We start from the raw sequence: 21,201 nt of genomic DNA on the forward strand, positions 1-21,201 counted from the left end.
CTATAACTGTAGATCAACGCTAATGGAGATGGCACAACAGTTTAATATTCACCTTTGCTGGTTGCCGGGCCAAAGAGACATTTCAGGTAACTGTAAGGCAGATGAACTCGCCAGGAACGGTACAGTACAACCCATTCCTCCACGTTTGGGAAATGCTGATATACCAATCGCTACTTGTAAACTGTTGCTAATGCAAGACGCTATGAACAAGGTAAACGCCAGGTGGAAAAACATCCACGTGTCATGTCACAAAAAGCATCTGGTCAACACTATTCGTATATGACTTTTCTCAAATGACTTTTGCAAAACCTGTATAGACGAAGAAAAGGAGGAAACAATTTTTCACCTTCTCTATTCATGCCCTGCTCTAGCTCAAAAACGCAAGAATTACCTAGGAGAATTCTTCTATAACGATCTAAATCATATCACCATAATCAGCCTCTCCCGTTTTGTAAGGGACTCAAATTGGTTCCATTGAGCTTAGGAGGAAGCCTTAAGATTCATGTGGTATTGAACTGACCTAAGTGTGTCCGATTCCATCATGGAAAGCCACTTTAACCTGACCTAAAGCTACTTCATGAATTTAGATACCCTCTAAGAGCATTCTATATGTGTTTTTTTTTATTTACAAAAGTAATATCGCAAAAACCTTAGAGTAGTTTCAAAGTCTCATTTGAATTTATGTAGGCTACAAAAACAGATTGGAAAAGTGCAGTTTGATTGCCAGGAACAAAAGCTTGTCAACAATGTTTGAGATTTGTTTTTCGTTAACTCTTGCAAAAACACAAAATGTGTGCATCTTACCAACCTTAAGGCCAAAAAAGTTGTGTTATATACTGTACTTAGTCTTAAAAATTGATATAAGTTGTATTTATTTTACATTTAACATAAATTTTTATCTGCCGAAATAGCTCAGTTGGGAGAGCGTTAGACTGAAGATCTAAATGTCCCCGGTTCAATCCCGGGTTTCGGCATTGGGTGTTCTTTTTTTAATTTTTTGTTATTGAAGCAAATATGTTTATGCCAAATCATCATGGCAATAACACGATTGAACAGCACACGTTAAAATTATAAAAGTTTATTATCAAAATAAACACAAACGTTGGTGGCCAAATTTGAGACGACCGGTTCAGTTAACCCTCAGCCAACACACTTACTTTCAAGGAACGCAATATCGGCCGAGTACTTCGCCGCGGGCCGTGAAAGTGTACAGCAGAACCCTCGACCTGCACAAGAACTCGGCCTTTTGCACACTTCAACTTGAAGAATTTTGCGTCGGGACTTGGGCCTACAGTTTATGGCCATAGACAACGCCGGCCGCGCCCCATGCCGGTTGTTCACTGACTGGGCTTCGAGTCGTTTGGAAGAGGACCTCAATTTTTGCCGAAAATCATCTTTAGTGACAAGGCGCATTTTTGGCTGAATGGGATGGAATGGAGTGTTAATAAGCAAAATGTATGTCTTGGGGCGACACGTTCAACAGGTGATAATGCATCCAAAAAATGTTAACGTTTGGTGTAGATTTTAAACCGGTGAGGCGGCCGGCGCGACGACGGGGCGGGTTGACTGATTCGTGCTTTTTTAAAATTAAGGCTAGTGAGGCGGTCAACGTCAACTGCGAACGCTACATAAAGATTATAGCTTATTTCTTATTTCCCAACTTGAATTATATGAAACTATATGACAGCAGGACTGGCGCACAGTGAGGAACCTTGTATGGGAGAGCGCACAAAACTCTCTAAAATCTAAGCTAATGAACCGATTTTGATGAAATTTTCAAGAATGATAGCCAATAGCCAGACAAATATGCACCAGAAAACTTCGCCTATTTCCACGCCCACTAAAAAAGAAAATGGCTTTTTCGGAGAACATATATGAAAAAGAAGAAAAAGTTTAGGTTTATTTTGTTTGAAATTCCAAGGATGACACATTCATTTATAATGCTAAAGATAGTTGGTGTTTTCAAAGCTTATCAATTGATTTGTTTTAAATTTACTATTAAATAAAAAATGAAAAAATAATTCAATTAAATAAAATAAAAACAAATTCATTTAATCTCAATTAGCTTTCTAATCTTAAATAATTTAAATTCAAATTAGTTCAAAAAAACTTAATTTGATATATGCAAATCTATGAAATAGAAAGTATTTCTGATGGACATTTTTTTCTAAAATGAAGAACGAATTTGAAAAAATATTCTACCATCTTCAACCCATCATTCAATAGCTCTTTAATTTTCCTTTTCGAAAGAAACTCAGGAAGAAGTTAGAAAAAAAAGATAGTGTGGAAGATGAAATTCTGAATCTTTAAGAAACTGAAATTCAGCGCAATGAAATCTTCATTAAAATAAAACATGTAATCTATTTTAAAATGATGAAGAAAACGCTTCATGGAGTATATCCTGCACTTATCATGCAATACCATACCCCACTGACTGCAGAAATAAAAAAAGAAAACTAAAACCCATATACCAAATCGTTTCGAGAAAAATTGGGAAATACTTATTGACATTGTCTAATAAAGAACTGGGACTGCAAACTCTGGGAACACCTCAAGACCTTTTTCTGAAAATTATTCAGTTACTTCTTAAATAACCAAAATAAATGAAAACTAATGGCGTATGATAAAAATAACGGTTTCACACTTTAAAGTATTTACATATTAGCCGTGTTTTATTATTTTCAAAGCAAAAACAACAAGCGATATTGCTTTCTATTGAGATCTTTTTTTATGAACCAAAAATTAGTACGTATTCTGGTCCATAGATGGCTTTGAGGATAGGTAAAGAGAAAGAGAAGAAATGCAAAATAATTGCAGGCTAAGTAAAAAAGGATGTACATAAAACTCTGTTTACCACATTGTCTTATTTTTTCCCGATAATCTATAGCATATTGTTAGTACCATAAAACAATATTACGAGACACTTTCAATTTCAGAAAATCGAAGTACTTTCTACGAATTTTGTTAATATAATTCTGTTTACTCAGTGCTGGGTTAGTTAAGGGTTATTTCACATAGCCGTCTTTTGCTGTTTACCATATAATATCGTCAGAACTGGTTGAAAGGCATACATTTGAAATTCTCTAATCTAAATTATTAATTTATTGTTATTTTTGTTTTTTTTTGATCTAAAAACCGCATCCGGATAAGATTTTGGCTGGAAAATGTTGCTGAGACCTTACACTATCTTGAAAATAGTTTGCAAAAAGAGGCAAACAGAGGAAGTAGTTAAAACCTGATGCGAATTAAAAGAATCACAGAAAAAGAGTGTTTCTTCCTGAAAAAAATAACATACGGTATTGTTTTTCTATTTGTTTCAATCATATTAGCAGAAAAAATTGTTTAAAACTTTTAAATTTCACAATATTCATTGTAGGAACACCAATATTTTATCATTTTTCACGATATTTGAATTTTGACTGAAAATCTACTTATCTACTAGTATTTTTTTTTTTGAAAAACGGTTTCATTTTATGATTCTTCAACCAATTAACTATAAAAAAACACTTTCTGTTTAAAATTTACTTTCAGAAAAATAGGTTTTGTCCGCATTTTCCCCACTGTGCGGCGCTACGTGCCACACAGCAAGTACCACGATTGACATTTTGCATGAACGATTTGAGGGTAAGGTTAACTCTCGCAGTGTGATGTGATTTGACCCCGCTAGACTTTTTTTCCTGTGGGGTTTCATGAAGTTGCAGGTCTATGCAAATAAACCACTATCGACCGATGTTCTAAAGGTGAACTTAAAATGTCAAAATGCCATAGCTCGAAATCAGCCGGGTCTATGCAGAAGAGTCATTGAAAATTGGATCACTCGGATCCGTGCCACCATAAATAATAATGTCATATTCCACACTTAATGGCATACATGCGTCTTTCAAATACAAACATAATTTTGTTAATATCTCACACACAGCTTGTTTTATTCCATTTCAACATCTACTAGCCCCTAGTGAAAAACCGTTTATAAACCACACATGAGAAGGAAATGAAGACCTATTAACGGTAGGTTGAGAACATTAGTAGGGCTTGAAAATTTACCTCGCCCGTAGAATGGGCTACGTCTACAATAATAAGTTATTTCTTGTATATATGAATATGTTTAAAAATCTTAACAGAATATAACAACTTTTGTGGAGATGATACATTTTGTTCTAATTTATTTATGCATTTACCTGAATATTGGAAGTAAAATGTCGACACGCCAATACAATTTGTCCACGCCCAAAAAATATATCAAGCCATAATAATTCGTCCAGAGAAAGTTAAAGTTTGTAGTTCCTGTAAATAAAAAAAAAAAACATTTCAATTAAAAAGACGTATAGAAACGTGCAGAAAAATATTTAAGTTAGTAGTTATCAAAAATCTATCGAAGTATTACAATTACAATTACATGGAACTTTTACTTTGGTATCAATATGTTTTTAAAACGTGATTGCTGTCGACAAGGTTTCTGATACCCTTAATTGAAATCCAACTTTAAAATTGCTCAATCATTATCTTTTAAAATCTTTCTGAGGCTGTCTAAATTCTTAAAGTAGCTTTTTTTGACAAAATTCGTGACGTTTTTCTAAAAATAATATTTTCTTCAATATTCGGTTGAAATATTGTTAGTATTTCAGTATAGTATAATTTTGTAGACCTGGGTTATTGATTATTAAGTTCATCAGTAAAAGACTCCAGAATCAGGCTATTCCCAAGTGTTTTGTATGCTCTGGAAATAATTTCATCAAATATTAGTACGGGTTTCTTGATTACATTTTTTGGGTCATATTTCGTACAAGTTGATAATTGTTGGATTATCTCTGTATAACTTTGCAAATTATTGAACCATGATTAAAGTTGAGAAAGTACATATTAAACACAATACAAAAACTATGTTCTTACACTTGGTTTTAATTGAAACCAAGTTAACTCAGCAAAAATTATTGATTAACTAAAAGGCATAACGAAATGTTAATCATTTGTATAAAACCTGACGAATTTTACGTTTTCTTCAGTTCATACTCTCGATATCAATGAAACTCTATTTGCTAGCTTAAGGGAAAGCTTATCTTTGTGCTAGGCAGTCCGCAACTGCTGCGAGAATGCTATGAATGCAATGATTCATGATTTTATGGGACCAATCTTTCGCAATGGTACAGTTACCCAGAGTCCTAAAATATATTTACAAACACAAATCGGCTTCTTTTGATCTGAAGAGGTCTTCTTCAAAGCTACCTTTTTGGTCTCTTCTTCCTCTCGAATTATCGATCGATCGCACTTACGTCCCTCTTTTTCAAGTTGAGGTAAGCTTAAGAAATATCTTGAAGAAGTGAAATAAATCTCTTTGGAGAAAGTAAGTAAAAGTAAAAGCGTTTGATAGTTCAAAATTATTTGATAGAATTTCACATCAGGTTCTTTTAAAGAAAATGTTTGTTTTGATTTAAACAAATCACTTCATCGTTGGATTAGAAATTACCTTTCGGCTGCAGTATTGAATGAGTAGGGTACATGTCTGAAAACCATAAAACAAGTTCTAGTGTGCCAGTTCTGTCTTCGAAACTCAATCCCAATTTTAATAACCATATCCTGTGTGAAACTTCTTTCATTCACTGCCCTTTTCTTTGGATTTGGATCTTCAACAGCGATATTTATGATAAGCTCATTAAATTCTTACCTAGACGGCATTGTGTCACCTAAAGTTATTTCACGGTTACTGTCTATTGCAGGCTTTTTCAAATCAACCGTTTGGATTCGGCATCTCTCTTTATCCTCCTCTCTGTAGCGCCACTTAGTTTATTTATTTATTAAGACAGCGCTGTTAAATAGGGAATCAAGTAGAATTTAACGAAAACTCAATGCTGCCTACTGTTATTGCAATATGATTTAGAATCTTTATCAATATTTATGAATGGAAACTGAAATCTCGAGATTCTCGGCACCTCGAACTACCTCTTCTGAAGAGATCACAAACACTATTCCTATCAGAATGCTCTCGAGTCCTACTTCGGTCGTATTGTAAAGTACAGATATTCGTTCGATAGGCGTAGCACACGAATGTGTAATGCTTTACCACACTCTGTCTTTTTCATTTATTGCAATGTTTAAGAATTCAAAACCAATGAACTCCGGTTCCTCCTTTCAAAACCCCTCTCCCTGCGATAATGCTCAAAATGTGCCTTTTTATAATAAGGGTATCAAAAATCTCATTGAGCGTGGGCTTGGGCTTATTATAAAAAAACGACCCAAATACCTCTGTCTTGAGCTAATACCTATGCAACGAAGAAGGCTTGTAATTTTTAAATAAATAATTGATTGTTGTATTATGACCTTCAATCAAAAGAATATACATACTTATCAAATGCTACCCTGGAAGGACGTACAATACAATAATAATAACCTAAACTAAATAGCATAAAGGGTGATTGATGTGATGTCAAAGAGTTTAGCTCCAAATTAGTTCTAGAGGTATTTTATGTTTTATTTTTCTGATTCATTTTTCTTTAATCCATCGAAGATTAAAGATAACACAAAATTTAATTTTTAGTTAATAAACTTGTAAACAACAGCTTGATTTGTTTAAATAAAAAAATGCAGAAAGAAAAAGATTTAACGGATAGTGTTGTGTTTAAAAAAGTTGCCCATAAACTTTATGTTGAATATCTTGAAAGAAGTATTACCCATGGCTTGAGAATGATTCGCAGAACTGAAGGAGACTCATATGGAAGGTATAATTAAACATTCAAATTATATTACTTATATGAATCTTAACACAATTAATTTGCGTCAGAACAAGTCTTAGATTTTCAAATATATAATACAATCTTAAAGTCCTCCCTGAAGGAGTTATAGAAGTTCTAATAATGACATGTTTTAAGAAAGCATCGTCTCAGTGTTATAGTGAAGATGATGTAAATGGTGAAGAAACTGGCTTAGTGTCGAAAATTAAGTGTTAAATGTTGTAGAAGACTTCAGACTTCTGAAAACAGTATTTTTAAATTAATAATATCTATATAAAAAAAACCTCAGGATTTAGAAATGTTTCCAAGATATCTTTTTCTATGATTTATATCCATTGCAATCACATGAGAAGTCTAAATCACGATACAGAACTTCAAAAACCAACGTAGAGGATTTATGAATGCGACTGATAAGAAATACGGACAAAAAAGACCGAAAAAGACCTAATTTACAATATCTGTATATGTGCCTAAACCTAAACAATAAATAAGAACATAAAACAATCAATGATAAAATTTAAAATTCAAGACTTGTCTCACATTCACTCATACAGCAGAGGCATGGTTCAGTAAATCATTTATAAATGTTGTATGTGACTTTTGCACTAACCCTTATCGAAAGTCTCCATATAGAACCTCTAGTTAGAGTATATAATTGAGACAAATTACCATAGAAAGTTCATTAAGTGAAAATGTCACAAACACTTTGGATATTTGTGTTGATGGGCCTTTGCTTGGCATTGGCATTTGGCGAACGAACTCGCTATGACAACTACCGCTTGTATACCGTCACTCCGTCAAATTTGGAACAATTGAAAATTCTTCAAGAAATTGAAGGCAAAAGTGATAGTGTAATATTTCTGCAAGGACCATATGTCTTGGGAAAGGCAGTCCAAATTGTTGTTGCTCCACATAAGGCTCATGATATAATCGATGGTTTGAGGAGAAACGAACTCGATGTCCAGTTGATTGAGAAGAATTTGCAGACAATTTTGGATGAGGAAGATATTGGATTATCATCATCAAGACGATCGGGATATGATTGGACTGCCTACCATACTCTGGAGGAAACCTACAACTGGTTGGAGTCATTGGAGAAGGCACATCCGGATCAGGTGGAATTGATTGTTGGAGGAAAAACCTACGAAAACCGTGAGATCCGTGGAGTAAAGATTTCCTATAAGCCAGGCAACAAGGGAATATTCATTGAAGGTGGTATTCATGCTCGTGAATGGATTTCCCCAGCAACTGTCACCTATCTGATCAACGAACTTCTTACCAGCGAAGATCCTGCAATAAGAAACATTGCCGAAAACAACGATTGGTACATTTTCCCTCATGTCAATCCCGATGGCTATGCCTACACCTGGACAAACGACCGTTTGTGGAGGAAAACTCGCAAGCCACATGGCTCCTGTCGTGGTGCTGATCCCAACCGAAACTGGGATATCTCTTGGAACTCTGTCGGTGCCAGCAGTAGTCCTTGCTCGGAAACCTATGCCGGACCCTCACCTGCTTCGGAAATTGAAATCGAATCACTATCCAGCTATATTGAGTCCTTGGCAGGAAAAATTCAACTGTACCTTTCATTCCATGCCTACTCACAATACCTTCTCTATCCTTTCGGACACACAAGTGAACTTCCAGAAAACTCCGAAGATTTCGAAGCTGTCTATGATGCCACTGTCAGTGCTATAAAGAAACGCCATGGAACTAAATACACTGGAGGTAACATTTACGATGCTATTTACCCGGCTTCAGGATCGAGTATTGATTGGGTTTATTCGAAAGTTGGAACAAAATTGACATTCAGCTATGAATTGAGACCATCGGCATTGAGTATTCGCTATGGATTCCAATTGCCGGCTTCACAAATTATCGCAACTGGAGAGGAAACTATGGATTCTATTGTGGCCATGGTTAACAAGGCAAAGGAGCTTAAGTATTTGTAAAATGTAAAATCTAAATTTTTGTAATAAAAAGTTTGTGTGAAATAAAGTTCCTAATAGGGAAAATTTGCTGTAAATGAAATTAGTATTTTATTTGGTTAAAATTATATCAAAGCAGCTTTTGAATATGTTTGACGAAGGATTTGATCCAACCAAGGAAGAACATTTTCTATATTTTTATTATATAATTGGGCTCATTTCAATGTTTTCTTTTTCCATTGATTAACTATTCTGCTCTCATGGAGAGGAACGACCGAAGAAGCCGTCAAGGAACTTATTCTGGCAGAGTTGAGAATGTATTAAAACTGCGTGTTCAATGAGAGCCTGCCTTGAAAAATTCTTTAACCATTTTCAACAAAATTGTCTTTTAGTAAATGAAATAAATTTTGACTTTTTCTGATCTGCTTCTACTTTTTTTCCTTAGATACATTTGGCTGGGAATAATGGCTTTTATTCTGATTACAACTCATATGGATGTCTATCGTCTTGCTGTGGAATTTATTGAATCACCAACTGAAACAAGACTCTCACCAAAGGTCTTGCATGTTAAGAATGTTTTATTTCCAGCTATTGCTATTTGTAGTAATAATCAAATTAGCAAGAAGGCCTTGACGGAATATGCTGAGGAACTGTAAGTGAATAAAAGACAAAGTTTTATTTGAAATTGTTGTTCATTTTTTTGCACTATAATATAACTGTGAGCAAGTAACTCCTACAGGGATTTCTGTACGATTCCTGGAAGTATATCACAGCTTTCTAGAGCTCTTCTCTTGTTCGAACGTTCTTCGCTAAGTAGTTCTAGGCCGGCTTACTTGTCTGTCCTCGAGTATGAGAGGGTTTCATTACATCGCTTGACCCACAACGCAGCTTACAGGTTTCTTGTGGCAGTGCTGTATCCATAAAGAAGTACGATTCAACATGAATTAGAAACAACCGTAGCCTGATCTTTACGCTTTAAGAGTTTTTTCCCAACATTTTGGACAGCGATACGAACTTGGATTTTTCTTTTTTCTGAAATTTAACTCCGCCACCCGTTGAGGGAACTTTTCCAAATTGGAAATCTTCTACCACCTCTATCGATTGTCCAGAATTACAGAATGGAATTTATGAAGAATTTTTACGGATTTAGGCTAAAAAATGCATAATTTTGGTTTTGATTGCATTGCTTTATTTTATACTTTATAAGCTATGTACAAGTACATGTTGGAAATTGTACATACAAGGTTATCGGTCTTATAAGAATTTTTGTATTTTGGAATTAATGTTTTTACGAAAGCAGTTTTTTCATTAAAATAGCAGTGGCTACTTTCACTTTATTCAATACGTTCCGTGCATGTTTTTTTAAATTTGAACTTATAGTCAATATTTGATAGCCAATTTTTAAATATTTTGTTTCTCCAATTAGCAAAGATCACTCCTGCAAAGATCACAACAGCCTTTCAATGTCTTTTTCGATAGGAACTTCTAAAACAGATTAGACTAAATTTTTTAGCTTTTATTTTTAAACCGCAAGACTTCAAATACGTGAGTAAAATAGGTTAGGAGACTCGTAAATTTTCTAATGCATTGCTGACGTAAAAGAAGCAGCTAAAAGTTTTGTATCGTCTGCAGAAGATCGAAGTGCTTTAGGATCGGAATTCAATTTGCAAAATGACATATGTTAAAATGCAAACAAAAATGTTGGCCCAGATAAAGTTCCCTGAGCGACTAAGGATTGGAAAAGAATTGAAAAACTCCGATGCAATTTCCATCCACGCTGTGATTGAGTTCAGAAAACTGATGATTATTTTATAAGAGCATCACGACAACTAAATCTGATCAAAAAATCGAGTCGAATGTTGCAATAACTCACGAGTAATGGTTAAGAAAAAAGTGCATTCAAACGCCTGACTGTTTAGCACGAGTTTTTTGGCTGGAGGCATTATCGGATCATTCTTTTTCGAAATCACTATTAATATCCAAGTTTTAAGTGCCTTAACTTCTAAATATATGGATATGACCAACATGTATATTGACAAGCAGTTTAATTACTACATTGGACAATATCTATTAAACAATGAAAAATGTGTATTTTCTAATTTAAAAATTAATTCTTTTTATCAAGATAAAATTAACTGGAATATTCTTTAGAATGCAATAGAATGTTATCACCAAGAAATAATGCAGCTTCATCCTAAGCTTATGATTGTTCACAAGTTTTGTCGAACTAGCCTTATCGTCCAGATTCTATTTTAGTCAGACTCTGGTGTCTATAATTTCAACCAGAAAGTTCAAAAGAATATATGATTATTACGTTGAATTATGTATGATAGGATTACGGACCTTTGATTTAAATAGTTCTTTTTATGCGTCAGAAAAAAAAAAACGACTAATCACGAGCAACTCGAACCCTACACTTCATTTCTAAACTTACATTCAAGCTAAAAATGGGTTTTCCAAAAGAAAAAAATACCAACGTTTCATTTCTAGAGGAATATCTTATATCTTGATTCTGTTAAAAGTCTTTATTTATGCAATTAATTGTGTCTACATTCTTTCTGTAAATAATATCAGCAAATACCCTAAACAACAAGTTAATTCTCCTCAAATTTATTTAAGTACGTACAAAACTCATTTTGATTTTATTCCAATCTTTTGATAATCAGACACGCTTTCAAAATTATGACAATTTTATCAAAGTGTTAATTTCTATCTTGATATTAAAGTTAAAATACTTAATAAATACTTTGATAGCAAAAACATATACAAAACTTATAACTGGAGTATTAGGCCAGGAGTTTGCTTTGTATTTTACAAAGCAAAGGAAAATTAAGATATCGTTTGTTTATGGGATTATCAATGAACAAAAGCTAAAGAATTTTATATATACTTGACTGTCAATCAAATCAAATTTCAAGAGGTTTCGACAACCGATACTTGAGTGCAATCGTATTTAGAACGTAGATAAATTTGTCAAGAGAGTATAAACAAAAGTGCAAAGTTTTACCTACAATCGGAGAAATGAAATTTATAAAAAGAAAAATTATAAACATTATAGAAAACTAGAAGATTCAAATTTGTTTGATCTTGGTAAATCAAGTAATTGTAGGTTAAGTTGTTCCTTGATTAAACTTTCCCACACTGTCATACCTTGTTTTAAATAGGCATATCGAAAGGAAACAAAAATATTGGTTTTTATTCAGATTTAGAAAATATTAAACTTCCGCTATTGTTTGTTTGATGTTTAGAAATTTTCATTTTTCAGTGAGAGTTTATTTCTTTTTTACTTTTTAATAAATTATATGTATTATCTGAAACTAAACTAACAATAACCGCGACGTAGTTAAAAACGCCGTCGACAGCATTTTTATAAGAAAAACCCTGCATTCTGCACCGTGTTGGTGCTCATAGAAAAGTGTTTAATTTCTCATAAGTCACTGTGTTTTTGAAGAAGCAACACAAGGTCTCTTATTTGTCTAATTTTAGTAACCCATGATTTCATGAGTGTTTGCACACTTACGCGACAAAAATGAAAGCTTTTAATTTTGTCATGTTTCTAAACAATTTTGTGTCGGCTCCGTATTAACTGCAGTACGATTACCTTCCAGAACAAAACCTAGAAAGCATCTTGGCAAGGTATTTTTTTTTAATTTACAGGCACTCAAGGAGTTATTAATATCCTTTATGTGTTAACATTGAAACAGTGCGAGCGTTAGGAAAAGAGGAGATACCGGTGCACATTGGTCTTAAAGGGCGGTGAAAAAACAATCTCTAAACTTGACAGTGATTTTCAAATGGTGGACATGTGCATTCAAGAGGACAGAAGCATCCACAGGTTTTTCTCAAAACCCACCTCTGTCTATCAACTCCTACTCTCACCTCCCCGTGGTGAACAACGGGTGCCTATAGTACCTCAATTGGAGATTGGGTTGTTGTACCTTGACAGTACGTCTTGAATTGAGCACAAAAGTGAACTGATGAGCATTCCTGGAAATGCAATTACTGGGGCTTAGTTTTCGAAGGGTTTAAACGCAATTGAATAATTCGACAGAATATTGTTGCGATTTAAATGCTTCGGTTATAATTACGAGTATAAGCCTTTTTTTGGATTCTACTTAGAGATTTAAACTTGGTTTTGGGGCACCTGCTCAGAAATGCGAGTTATGGTTAAGTATTTAAGCTTTGTAAATTGCAAGTAGAACAAAAGTGGTGAGAAATTGTTTTCACATTCTAAGAAATCCTGAGCACCTATCAGCATTTTGTCAACGTCGAATATATTCCCCATTCGACAATGCTTTCAAAATCGTCATTTAATGAGATACGCATACTGTTGCTTTGAAGTTTCAAATCCCAAGGACAAGGATTTAAATCTAGAAAAAAATATAAAAAGCTCAGGGCAGTGTTGTCTGTGAAACAGTTTAATGGATAAGAAGTGGTAGAGAAGATATCGTTTATGGAGCCCTTGGGATCAGCAGCATTTATTTTATGAATTTCAGAATTAAAAACATACCCATACAAATTCTTTGGGACTGTTTGGAAGGATGTTTATAATACAACGAAGATAAATTCATCAAAAGAACCCATTATCGATAAGAGAACTTGGTGTCAAACTCTATCAAATGCTTTTGAAATATCAAGGGTAATAATCTTACTTTCTCCAAAAAGATTGTAACATTGTTCGGTGGGTTACAGAAACCATCACAACATTGCCATTCTGTCGGCCATTAAGAAGCTTTCGTATAAATCCTCCTGTTTTTCAACGGTGCTTAGCAAAAAATCGATTTGAATTCTCTTCGCGTAGTCGTTAATCATTTTTATAATATATAAAACAAAAACTTTATAAAAATAAAGTTTTAAAATAAACAATACAATACATCGCCATCTGTTGCACGCAAAGATCTAAACACAATTAGACCATAATATACGAACTAACCCCTTTCCTTAAGTTCTTGAGCTTTGTGGCGACCTTGTCAGTAGGAGATACACTGTATCATATTGATTAAAGTTGCAAAGCATTTAATTGTTATTGAGATTGTTATTGAAGAAATAATAAATAAGTTTTAGTTTTGTTTTGATTATGGAATAGTTGTGTTGTGTTATTTAGAATTGGAAAATACAGGTTAGTACAGTTGGCGACGAGGATGAAACGAAATATTAATATATAAATATATTATACATATGTATATATGTATATATATATTTTTTATTTTTCCAGAACAAAAAAGAATTTTTGTTTACGATTTAAAAAAATTCGATCAAGGGTTACATTCAATTGTTGACCAAAAGCATTAAATTGCGATAAGAGAAAAATAAAAAGAATTGATTGGGGTTACATTCAATTGTTGACCAAAGGCATTAAATTGCTATAAAAGAACCGGAAGGTATGATCATTTAATTGAATATATTTGTGCTTAAGTAATTACATTAAATTGTAGGATTGGTGGTGCATTTAATTGTTAACTAAAAAAAGGAGATGATGAGCGCCTCAGGAATAAAACCTTTTCTTTGTGAGACCATCGATAAGTCTTTGATGAGGTCAGAATGGGAAAAGTGGTATCGCTCATTTGTTCTTTATTTGGAGTCGGAAGAAATTATCGATGCAGTTAAAAAGAAAAATAAGCTTTTGCATCTTGGAGGACCGCAGTTGCAAGAGGTAATTTTTAATATCCCTGGAGCATTGGTCAGTTGTGTTACTACTGGGGACGATATTGTTTCTGAAGATGTATTCAAGGTGTTAGTAAAAAAGCTAAACGAATATTTTTCTCCAAAGAGAAATTCGACGTTTGAAAGACATTTGTTCAGAACGCTGAAGCCGGATGATGGAGAGAATTTCAATAAGTTTCTTTTACGGCTACGCAATCAGGCAGCTAAATGCTCTTTTGGTGAAACAAAGCAAGAGATTTGTGAAATAAATATAAAAGATAAAGTTATAGACGCATGGGCTTCTAGAGATTTAAAGAAACGATTGTTAGAAAAGGAACACTCTTTAGAAGAAGTGTTAGAGATGTGCCAAGTACATGAACAGATTGCAAGCCAGACAGATTCGATGGCTATAATTCCGTCGTCAAGTGGGATTAACAGTATCCACCCTGCTCATAAACGAAATGGTCCAAACGAAGATAGAGAATGTCAGAGATGTGGACGAATGGGTCATTTATCAAATAGTGTTTACTGTGCAGCTAAAAATAGCAAATGCAATAGTTGCGGACGTTTAGGTCATTTTGCTAAGAAATGTAAGACAAAGTCCGACAAGCGGAAAAACACTTTTGATGATGGTTTTGTCCATAAGAAAACAAGATTTGGGCCATCGAATATAAGGTTTGTAGAAAAAGGAAAATCAAGCGATAACCAGGATGAGCATTACTGTTTCCAAGTGGCGGAAGATTTTGTTGAATCTTCAAGTGCGAATATAATGTGTTTCATAGGAAATTGCAAACTTTTAATGCTCATCGACTCAGGATCACGGTTCAATCTAATAGGAGAAGAAGACTGGGAAAAGTTGCGCCAAACATCAGCATTAATTAATGTTCGAACAGAATCGGAAAATCGGTTCAGGGCATACGCTGCTAAGGAGATGCTTGAGGTTAGAACTGTTTTTGAGGCCCCTATTAGCGTTGACTGCCGCAATGAGTCGATGGCATCATTCTATGTTATTAAGAACGGCAAACAATCACTCCTGGGTCGTGATACCGCACTTAAATTAAAAGTATTAAAATTAGGAGTTGACATAAACCATCTAGAAGACAATCGTGTTTTTCCGAAGATAAAAGGGATACGGGTACAATTAACTATAGATAAAGCATTTAAGCAGGTGCAGCAACCATTGCGCCGTATTCCGTCAGCTTTGGAAGAAAAGGTGGAAAATAAACTAAAAGACGCACTGGAAAAGGAAATTATCGGCCTGTCTACGGTCCAAGTTCATGGATCTCTCCTATAGTGTTAGTCTTTAAAGAGGACGGAGATATTCGTTTGTGTGTAGATATGCGTCGAGCAAATGCAGCCATCTTGAGAGAAAATTATCCACTCCCTACATTTGACACTCTTATGACCAAACTGAAAGGTGCTCAGTTTTTATCACGCCTAGACCTTAAGAATGCATATCATCAACTAGAGCTGACTGAAGATAGTCGAGAAATAACAACATTCATTACCCATAAGGGATTGTTTCGGTATAAACGATTATTATTTGGAGTAAATTCAGCTCCCGAGATATTCCAAAAGACAATGGAAAATATCTTGGCTCCCTGTCAAAATGCAATGAATTATTTGGATGATATAATTGTTTTTGGACTCAGTGAGGAGGAACATGACAGAGAATTAAGGTTAGTGTTGAAAATTTTTAAAGATATGAATGTTTCCCTCAACAGGGACAAGTGCAGTTTCAAAGTTGATGAATTGAAGTTTTTGAGCCATGTTTCAACTACGGCTGGAATTAGTGCAGACCCCAACAAAGTTAAAACGATCTTGGAATTTCGGTCTCCAAACACAAAAGAAGAAACAAGGAGTTTTTTGGGTCTTGTCACTTATTTAGGAAAGTTTATTCCAGATTTGGCAGATACAACTGAACCGTTATGGAAGCTTATCAAAAAAGATATTCGATTTATCTGGGGTGAGAAAGAAGAATATGCGTTCAAGCGTTTAAAACAGTCATTAGCGAAAATACCGATGCTGTCTTATTTTAACCCCAAGAACCGTACTCGTTTAGTTGCTGATGCAAGCCCTGTTGCTTTAGGAGCAGTTCTCTTACAGTTTCATAATGATTGTCCTGAAGTAATTTCGTTTGCTAGCAAAAGTCTTTCTGCGGTGGAAAGGAGATATTCCCAGACTGAAAAAGAGAGTTTGGCGTTGGTATGGGCAGTTGAACGTTTTTATTATTACCTTGCAGGAATAGAATTTGAACTTGTAACGGATCACAAACCTTTAGAGGCTATATTCAAGCATACCTCGAAACCTCCTGCTAGAATCTAAAGATGGGTTCTACGACTTCAGTCTTTTAAATTTAAGGTGATCTTTCAAGCGGGAAAATTGAATATCGCAGATTCATTGTCAAGATTGTGCAAGATTGAAGATACGGATTCTTTCGACAGGCATTGCGAGTACAATGTATGTACACTGATAGAAAATGTGGTACCACGTGCTCTTACAATAAGGGAAGTTGTCAGAGAAAACGCAAATGATCAAGAGATTATGGAAGCGGTAGAAAATATAAAGAAAGACGATTGGACAGCCAGTAGTAAAAATAAGTTGTTTCCATTTCGATTTGAACTTTGTACTTTGGGAAACATTTTACTTCGTGGCTCCAGGCTTGTCATACCAAAATCACTACAATCTAGGGTACTAGAACTGGGTCACGAAGGCCATCCAGGAGAGACAGCAATGAAGCGGAGACTGCGGTTAAAGGTCTCGTGGCCATTAATGGACAGGGAAGTGGAATCATTTGTAAAACTTTGTCGCGATTGCCTTTTAGTTTCAAGACCGACTCCACCTGTGCCAATGCAGCGACATGCTTTTCCGGACGGACCCTGGCAATGTGTAGCAATGGATTTATTGGGTCCATTACCAAATTACGATTTTGCTTTTGTTATCATTGATTATTATTCAAGATACCAGGAGACTAAGTTTGTAAAAAAAATTACATCTTCCGAAATAATTGGTATTTTGGAAGAAATTTTCTGTAGATTGGGATATCCTAAATCTATAAAAGCAGATAATGGTCGACAATTTGTAAGCAGTGAATTTAAAGGCTTTTGTGACAAGAACAACATTGATCTGATAACATCACCTCCTTACTGGCCACAGGCCAATGGCGAAGTTGAAAATATGAATAAATCTATTTTGAAGCGACTGCAAATAGCTCATGGAAAAGGGGCGGACTACAGAAAAGAAGTACAGAAATTTACTCTTATGTACAATGGACACCACATGGCACAACGGGTAAATCACCTTCAGAGCTTCTTTTTAATAGGACTATTAGAGACAAAATTCCCTCTGTACAAGATGTAAGTGAAACTATTTTAGATTCAGAGGCTAGAGATTTAGACAAGATTAACAAACAAAAAGGAAAGGAGAGAGGAGATAGAGTTCGTGGTGCAAAGGAAGCGGATATTTTCATTGGCGATAAAGTTTTACTTCGTAATTTAATTCCTCAAAATAAACTTACAACAGATTTCGATTCAACTGAATTCAAGGTGATGGAACAGAATCGAAACGAAGTAGTACTACAAGGAGATGATGGCAGAATTTTTAGGCGAAATTTAAACCATGTGAAAAAAATACCAATGCTGCATCAGACTGAAATCAAAACAACAAATAATGAAGATATTTTGGAGCAGCCAAGCAATGAATCCAACAATGATGTTGAAGAGACCACCGAACCAAGAAATTCGGGTTTGAAGCTGAAGCTTAAAAATATAGGAGGGATGTGGCGACCTTGTCAGTAGGAGATACACTGTATCATATTGATTAAAGTTGCAAAGCATTTAATTGTTATTGAGATTGTTATTGAAGAAATAATAAATAAGTTTTAGTTTTGTTTTGATTATGGAATAGTTGTGTTGTGTTATTTAGAATTGGAAAATACAGGTTAGTACAAGCTTCAATTTACAAAATGAAAAACATGAAAACAAATTAAATGTAAATTATTTACTAAAAAAAATCTATTTAAATAAATAAAAATATATTATTTGTAAAATATGAATGTAACAGAAGTTAGTCAATGTTTTTTGAAGTTCTCAAATTATTTTGATAAATTTCATTTATTTTCAAAACTACTTCATTTTGAGTTATTTGCTGTTAGTCTACTATGTTACTATGCATCAAGTGACTAATTTTTCAATCGAAAATGTCTAGCTCACAGTATAGAAGTGAATTTAAGTAATTAGGCGTCAATGTAATTCAACTTACAATAGTTCAGACTTGCCACCGTCTTATTTGGTGGCACTACTGGTCGAATAGTACCAGGGCCTAGTGATTTATGACTCTTAAAAATTCCTGTATGCGAGTAGTGCCAGGGAAAAATGTGACGTACAGTTTTACATAGGGCTGGAAACGTTACGAGACCCGACTTATTTTTTGATAGTCTCGGCCAGTAGGAAAGGTTCTAAACAAAAACTCTACTTCTGCTCTTCAAAAAACCGCGTAAGAAGTTTTAATTTGAAAAAATCGCATCAATTCTAAAGAGTTTGCATTTGTCTAATTTGGTTTTCTTTCACGCATCGAAGAAATATTAACAAAGCACATTATTTTCTTCTACCTTGAAGAAGAATATAAATCCCGAAAGACCGACGAGATTCGATTCGATTTAATTTAAAAACACATATATTTCTCAATCTCGTCTCGGAATCTTAAGAAGTCTCGTCTTGGTTCTATTTTACGACACCGAGGACGAGCTATTTCCTCGTCTCGTTGCCAGCCCTTTCACAGCTTTTAATCAGGCAAAAATTGAACCCATACATCTGGAATTACCATTCCTAACCTTACTATTCCAGCAACAAATGTTGAGATTTACATTTTTTCAAATGAAATTGTCAAATCAAAATCAGAATATTTAACAATTTTGATTTTCTTAGACCGTTAAAATCCTACTGTCTTAAAAAATAGTTAAAACGATAACAAAAAACTATAACATTATTAAGCAGATACAAATCTGAAACTTTTTTTTTATAAAATGACATATTGTAAATAAATCAATTGTTTTATATACCGATAGATACTATCTTGGTTAAATAAAAATTGTGCGCAATCAGTGCGGAGAATTAAATCTTAAAGTAATGCCAATCATATGGAACAAAAAAGAAACCTTACCAACTTTATGACACTTCATAAATATTTAACAATTTGATAAGGTTCAATCTAGTTTAAGTGTTAATATAATCTTTTGTCTATAAAGCTTTTGTAAATTATATTAGAACCGTCGCTCATCAGACAACTTAAGTTGACAATGTTCAATCTTTTTTTAAAATCCCACCAATACAACAAATCAGCTTAAAACGAGTACTTTCTTGAAGAGTTTAAATGAGGTAGACTGATTCGTCTTTGAAGAGACCATTTGGATTCTTATCTAAAGTGGAAACATCTTCAAACTACATATTTTGAAACTATAAAAGTCGTAGACTTGCATGTAACATGACATTAGACCGATTCAATATGTTATCGCGATCGCTGTTTATTCTCGTTGGAGTCTGCCTTGCATTGGCAGTTTCTGGTGAACAAGCTCGTTATGACAACTATAGAGTTTACAAAGTCAGAGCAAATGACACTGATCAATTGGCTGTTTTGAAAGATCTCGATGGTTCCACCGATAGTATGATTTTCCTTGATGGGGTACATGCCCTTGCGAAGGGAATTCATGTTGTCGTTGCACCTCATAAAGTTCCCGATTTTGTCAACATTGTAAGCAGACAAGGTATCATTCCCGAACTAGTTGATGAGGATGCTCAAGCACGTTTGGATAGTGTAGATCTTGGATTTGAAGAACGATCGGGATATGGGTGGACATCATATCACACTCTCGAGGAGAACTACGAATGGTTGAGATCGCTGGCAAAAGCCTATCCTAAAATTGTGTCTCTGATTGTTGGTGGACGATCATACGAAGGTCGTCAAATTTTGGGAATCAAGATCTCTCACAAGTCCGGCAACAAGGGTATCTTCATTGAAGGCGGTATCCATGCTCGTGAATGGATTGCTCCAGCTACCGTCACCTATTTGATCAATCAACTGTTGACCAGCAACTCTCAGGCGATTAAGAATATTGCACAAAACAACGATTGGTACATCTTTCCACACGCCAATCCCGATGGTTATGCCTACACCTGGAACAAAGATCGTATGTGGAGAAAGACTCGTCGCCCATATGGCAGCTGTTATGGTGCCGATCCCAACAGGAACTGGAACTTCCACTGGAACGAAGTAGGATCCAGCAACAACGCTTGCTCAGACACTTACGCCGGACCAACTGCAAACTCTGAAATCGAAGTCAAGACTCTGTCGAGCTACATTTCATCGTTGAGAGGCAAGATTCACTTGTATGTATCGTTCCATGCCTACTCCCAATACTTGCTCTATCCATACGGACACACCAATCAATTGCCACCAAATGTAAACGACTTGAAAGCCGTCTACAATGCAGCTGTCGATGCGATGAATAAGCGCTACGGAACGAAATACACTGGCGGTAACATCTATGATGCTATCTATCCTGCTTCTGGAGCAAGTATTGATTGGGCTTATGCCAATGTTGGCACTAAATTGGCGTTCTGCTATGAACTGCGTCCGTCAAGCAACAATGTTTGGTATGGATTCCAATTGCCAGCTTCACAGATTATTCCAACCGGTGATGAGACAGTTGATTCTATTGTCGCAATGGTTAACAAAGCTAAGCAGTTGAAGTACTTGTAAGCGGGATTTTCAATAAGATAAATAAAGTATTTTTTCGTTGATATTAGTTTTGACATTTATTTTAGTTTTTTGAATCAAGAATATTTTATGATACATTTTGTAAAACTAAACCTAATTTGTACGTGATAGTTCTAATACCATTGTAACAC

General features: G+C 34.7%; 5 protein-coding genes and 1 non-coding gene across 6 annotated transcripts in view; all 6 read left to right on the forward strand.

The window, feature by feature from the left end:
• The window catches only part of LOC129942208 (ras suppressor protein 1), a 190,967-nt gene that overhangs the window by 125,572 nt on the left and 44,194 nt on the right, over positions 1-21,201 (forward strand). The gene's annotated exons all lie outside the window — the stretch shown is intronic.
• Positions 902-974, forward strand: Trnaf-gaa (transfer RNA phenylalanine (anticodon GAA)). Its single transcript has one exon. It is a non-coding gene; the product is annotated as a tRNA-Phe (tRNA).
• On the forward strand, positions 7,392-8,756 carry LOC129942207 (zinc carboxypeptidase A 1-like). Its single transcript, XM_056051063.1, has one exon. It carries the CDS (start codon positions 7,418-7,420, stop codon positions 8,675-8,677), a length of 1,260 nt encoding a protein of 419 aa, XP_055907038.1. The 5' UTR covers positions 7,392-7,417; the 3' UTR covers positions 8,678-8,756.
• On the forward strand, positions 13,620-15,590 carry LOC129947595 (uncharacterized). Its single transcript, XM_056058226.1, has 2 exons — positions 13,620-14,034; positions 14,089-15,590. Exon 2 carries the CDS (start codon positions 14,127-14,129, stop codon positions 15,588-15,590), a length of 1,464 nt encoding a protein of 487 aa, XP_055914201.1. The 5' UTR covers positions 13,620-14,034; positions 14,089-14,126.
• LOC129947603 (uncharacterized protein K02A2.6-like) lies at positions 15,635-18,093 on the forward strand. Its single transcript, XM_056058236.1, has 4 exons — positions 15,635-15,975; positions 16,021-16,501; positions 16,658-17,559; positions 17,628-18,093. Exons 1-4 carry the CDS (start codon positions 15,635-15,637, stop codon positions 18,091-18,093), a joined length of 2,190 nt encoding a protein of 729 aa, XP_055914211.1.
• LOC129942205 (zinc carboxypeptidase A 1-like) lies at positions 19,763-21,098 on the forward strand. The gene has a single exon (XM_056051060.1). The coding sequence runs from the start codon at positions 19,778-19,780 to the stop codon at positions 21,050-21,052; it is 1,275 nt and encodes a 424-aa protein (XP_055907035.1). The 5' UTR covers positions 19,763-19,777; the 3' UTR covers positions 21,053-21,098.

The sequence above is a fragment of the Eupeodes corollae genome, chromosome 1 (assembly GCF_945859685.1).
Source record: "Eupeodes corollae chromosome 1, idEupCoro1.1, whole genome shotgun sequence".
NCBI lineage: Eukaryota > Metazoa > Arthropoda > Insecta > Diptera > Syrphidae > Eupeodes > Eupeodes corollae.

Excerpts from the sequence above, each read along its gene's own strand:
- LOC129942207 (XM_056051063.1), top strand. The coding sequence starts at position 7,418 with ATGTCACAAACACTTTGGATATTTGTGTTGATGGGCCTTTGCTTGGCA.
- LOC129947595 (XM_056058226.1), top strand. The coding sequence starts at position 14,127 with ATGATGAGCGCCTCAGGAATAAAACCTTTTCTTTGTGAGACCATCGAT.
- LOC129947603 (XM_056058236.1), top strand. The coding sequence starts at position 15,635 with ATGCGTCGAGCAAATGCAGCCATCTTGAGAGAAAATTATCCACTCCCT. Across the intron at positions 15,976-16,020 it reads GAACATGACAGAGAATTAAG|GGACAAGTGCAGTTTCAAAG; the intron begins GTTAGTGTTGAA and ends TTCCCTCAACAG. Across the intron at positions 17,560-17,627 it reads GTACAGAAATTTACTCTTAT|AGACAAAATTCCCTCTGTAC; the intron begins GTACAATGGACA and ends TAGGACTATTAG.
- LOC129942205 (XM_056051060.1), top strand. The coding sequence starts at position 19,778 with ATGACATTAGACCGATTCAATATGTTATCGCGATCGCTGTTTATTCTC.